The following is a 4,701-nucleotide window of genomic DNA, read 5'->3' on the forward strand; positions in this document are numbered from 1 at the left end:
TATATATATATATATACTTTTATCATTTATTAATTCGTTTTCTCATTTAGTAATACATTTTGAAAATGTTACAAAACGTTTTATGTATTTTGAACTAACATGAATTGCTTTTTTAAGTTCATGTTAGCTAATGCCTTAATGTTAATAAATGAGACCTTGTAATGTCTTACCATGTAATCTTATAAGATTATATATAAAACATATTTATATAATATGTATATGTAAAGGGCCGTGCTGACCCGAATGGACCTTGATATAAATCATGAAATAAATAAATGCATGGACATGAATATTGATTTGAATTAAAATAATTGTCATGTTGAGACCGAGAGTGCAGAGAGACACGTCAGACATCGAAATCATTCATTTCAGATGCAGTTTAGTCATTATACAGAAATATTCAAGCATTCATCAAGTATTTCAGAGTGCTGTATAATGAAATTCTATATTATTTAGAAGATTATGTTTCATGTTTGCTCAGATCACACTTTGAACACTTTGGATCCAGAATGCAGCAGTAAATGGAAGAAATACCTGCAGCTGAAGCAGCACTTCTACATGGCTTATGTGAGTCCCGTCTGAAGCTGAACACATCTGGATGTCTGTGTGTTCATTTGGGATTAAATAATCGATGTTACTAGATCCTTTTAAATTAAATAATTGAACATGCAATATTGAGCAGGACTTTCTGTTCGTTTGAACAATGGAAGACGAGTGGAGTGTTTGGATACGATCACTATTTTCGACATTTGGTCACACTAATGCAATAAATATCTTGCTGTATGATTTGTTTCTGTTATGTACAGGCACACTGCTATCATGGACAGACTCTTCTCGCGGGTGATAAATGTGGAGAGGCTATAAGATCCCTGCAGGAGGCCGAGAAATGTACGCAAATGATGAATCCCTCAACAAATTATCAGACATTTATTACTATTGTACAGTAGAATGTACCCCTTACTACTACTACTACTAGTATAATTATTATTAAAAATTATTATGCAAATTTTCTTCCATATTTGTTTATTTAATATTCATTTGATTAAAAGATAAATTCATGTTTTAAAATAAATGTAAATAAATGCCATCATTTGATTACCAGAAAAATTAAAGTACAGATCACAGAATTTCTGAAGAAAAAAAAAAAGCTAAAATAAACAGAAAACACAGAATTTGGTAAAATAATAAAAATAAATAAAAAAATAAATTCATAGGGCCCCCAAAAAATGCTTTTTTCAAATGCTTTTTGATTAATAAAATTGAATTTAACCATTAAAAAAAATGTAATCCAGAAAAATTAAAAGGGAAAAAATGGAATTTGGAAAAATAAAAATTTCATAGGGCCATAGGTGTTTTAGTGGACATATTTATTCAGATATATTTTGTAATTTCACATTGGTATTAAATATAAGAAAAGTTGTAAGTTTTTTTTTTTTACAGAAAACACAGAATTTGGTAAAATAATAAAAATAAATAAAAAAATAAATTCATAGGGCCCCCAAAATATGCTTTTTGCAAATGCTTTTTGATTAATAAAATTTAATTTAACCATTAAAACAGAGTCCAGAAAAATGTTTATGAAAAAAAAAAATGTAATCCAGAAAAATTAAAAGGGAAAAAATAAAAACAGATTTCATAGGGCCATAGGTGTTTTAGTGGACATATTTATTCAGATATATTTTGTAATTTCACATTGGTATTAAATATAAGAAAAGTTGTAAGTTTTTTTTTTTTTTTAATTTCCTTTAGAAAAGTTGTAATAGTTCAAATATGCAATTCATCTTAATGAGCTCTTTATACACTGAAAAAATGGTTTTCACTCAGAAATTAGTAGTAAATCTGAAATTTTGAAGTAGGAAAACTGAAATATAGCAATTTCTTGTAAAACGTACTCTGATAATCTGTTTTATTTACAACTTTAAAAAAAATAACTTATTACAGTGCATGTAAAAAAAAAAAAAAAAAGGTTGTATGTCTCTTTGTAAAATGATGCAGTAATGTTTTTTAGTCTGTGATTATTTAGAGCTCTGAATGGTTTTCTGTGTGAAATCCTTCCTTTGGATGGTTGTAATGAATCTCTGTGTCTCAGTTTTCTCCCGCGCTGAAGCCTTGTGTAAAGAGTACCGTCAGATGAAGGGTCCCGGCAGCACGGCCAAACCCTCGGAACAGCTCTTCTTTAAGAAACTAGGCACGTTCATCAAAAACACCCTGGAGAAATGCCAGAGAGAGAACAGCTTCATGTGAGTCAAACGGGGGAACACGCAAATGGAGCAGAATGATGGAACGATTCCTAGAGGACTCCTAGAGTTTTCATGGCTGGCTTTCTGTGTCAGTTACTTTCATAAGGTTCCTGCTGAAGCTCCAGCGCTGGAACTGAAGGCCAGTTACGGTTTGGCTGAACCGACTCCATTCGAGCTCCCGCCTCTCAGCACTCAGTGCACGCCTGAAGTCTACGCGACCTTTGACCTGACCAAAGGACCCAAAGAAGACAAGGTGAGGAGAGCTTACATTTCCCACAAATTGTATATATATATGCAATGTTTGCATTAAGAGCTGAAAACTTTTTGAATTTAAAGATCAGGGTAAATTGTACTTATTTTGTCTTTTGGGAAACATATAAGTAACTTCTGAAGGGCAGTACTAAGTGAAAAAGAAAAATGTTCACAAGGTTCTTAATGCATCGTGTTTCTAAAATGTCAAAATATGGGTGAAATAAATTTCCATCGTCTTTCAGCGTAACAGATACATTTATGTACAAATGAAACAAACATGCTTGTTTTGACCTGTGCTTATGAAAATATATAAAGGAAAAGGTGATCATAATAAATTTTGTTAGATTTTAAATGAAAATTAAAACTCAACATTTAAATTAAAATCTTCTTGCTGACAAATGGAGTTAAACCTAGTGGTTTGAAGGATAGTGGCAAAGATTGGTAAAGATTTAAAATGACAATTAATTAGTTTCTAAGAGCTGCACTGTGATTCTTAAATAATCTTTTAATGTCATCTAATGATTCTTGGTCTAAATATGCCTGACCAAATTTTTTTGGTATTGTTGCTACATTGAATGACATTTTAGGGGGTGTCTTCTGTAAATCATGGTAAAAATGTATGATAGGCATTATTTTTTGCTCAGAATTTTTTTTTTTTAAAATGGGACACATCCTAATGTACAGGGGGAAAAAAGCTGTATTAAGCTTTAAAGGGGTCCTATTATGCTTTTTCACTTTTTCAACTTTAGTTAGTCTGTAATGTTGCTGTTTGAGCATAAAAAAAGATCTGCAAAGTTACAAAGCTCAAAGTCCACTTCAAAAGGAGATATTTTATTTAACAGAACAACACACACTGGCCCAGCTAACCAATCACAACACACACTGGCCCAGCTAACCAATCACAGCACACACTGGCCCAGCTAACCAATCGCAGCACATTTCGTATTTCAGAAGGCGGGCCTTCATTTGATACAGGAACTATTCCAGCCATTCATGCCAGACTGGGGAGAGAGGTGTTGTAATAATGTAAATTTGTAATAATAATTTGTAAAATAATGTAATGTGTTTTTCGAACAACTTAGTATGAGAGCCTGTTCTAGTACACCCCCAAAACTAAATCAAGACTTTGTAAAAGAGCATAATAGGACCCCTTTAAACTCCTTTTCGGCTTTGTGTTTATATATACATATATTAATAAATATTTATAATTAATAGTATGCTGAATATAAATGCTTTATATTATTTATTTATTTGCAAATAAATGTGATTTCTGCTCTAAATTGGATTTTTACATTTAATAGCTTTCTAGATCTGCTCTTAGTGGACACCTGTTACCGACTGTCATAATGTCATAATAATCAGCAAAAGGAACCATTTTTACTTCAAGCTATATATTAACTTAAGCAATTCAAATATTAGATTTTTAAAATGATTTTTTTCCCTCCTCCAGGCAAAAGCGAAGCACGATGAGGAGATAAAGCCGGTGAAGGAGCCGGATCTGAAGCCGCAGAAGGACACGGGCTGCGTCGTCTCTTAAACTCCTGCTGAAGCAGCGGCAGACAGGTGAAGCATGAAGTCCAGGAGATCTGGAGGAGTCTGTAATCTTCTCTCCCCTGCTCAAATATTTCCCAGTATAACATAGTGATATAACAGTGGCGTCTTGTCTCGTGCTCAGATTCTGTTTAAGGTGTTTCGTCAACAAACGACAGATGAAGGGTTGCGTGGCTAATCTGACGGACAGTTAACTCTAATAACCCAGACTGAATCTGAATTAGATCACCATTTGATTTGCACTTGATTATCTCTCTGTAGCACAATATAGATGATTTATTGGGTCCATTGATTAGAGAATAACTTCTATAGGTCACTAAATTAATCTTTTTTTTAAAATAATGTTTAGAATTTAACTCTTCACGGTGATGCTGGAGAATGATCCATTGATGTAATGCAATTGTTAAACGGTCTTTAAACTATATGAATTTCAGAAAAATGTAATTAAAGAAAAAAAAAGGTATGAAAAAATATGCTTTGCATAGAGAAAATAAAACCATTTTAAATTCATAAATATTTATTGCATTATAACATTATTTTCATGACAATTAAGCACATTTTCTTCCAAGTTTCTCATCACTGCAATGTGAAAAAATTATATATACAGTGGGTACGGAAAGTATTCAGACCCCCTTAAATTTTTCACTCTTTGTTATAT

The 4,701-nt window shown here is 32.2% G+C and overlaps 1 protein-coding gene across 1 annotated transcript in view; it reads left to right on the forward strand.

Moving 5' to 3' along the window:
- The window catches only part of LOC107710643 (BRO1 domain-containing protein BROX), an 11,097-nt gene extending 6,519 nt beyond the window's left edge, over window positions 1-4,578 (forward strand). The window contains exons 9-13 of the mRNA XM_016515470.1: window positions 482-567; window positions 807-888; window positions 2,090-2,240; window positions 2,334-2,493; window positions 3,943-4,578. Coding sequence (XP_016370956.1) covers window positions 482-567; window positions 807-888; window positions 2,090-2,240; window positions 2,334-2,493; window positions 3,943-4,029 — 566 coding nt within the window. The 3' untranslated portion in view covers window positions 4,030-4,578. The remainder of the gene's footprint in view (window positions 1-481; window positions 568-806; window positions 889-2,089; window positions 2,241-2,333; window positions 2,494-3,942) is intronic.
- Window positions 4,579-4,701: the final 123 nt, after the last annotated feature.

The sequence above is a fragment of the Sinocyclocheilus rhinocerous genome, unplaced genomic scaffold (assembly GCF_001515625.1).
Source record: "Sinocyclocheilus rhinocerous isolate Xijiao unplaced genomic scaffold, SAMN03320098_v1.1 scaffold4856, whole genome shotgun sequence".
In the NCBI taxonomy this organism is placed as follows: Eukaryota; Metazoa; Chordata; class Actinopteri; order Cypriniformes; family Cyprinidae; genus Sinocyclocheilus; species Sinocyclocheilus rhinocerous.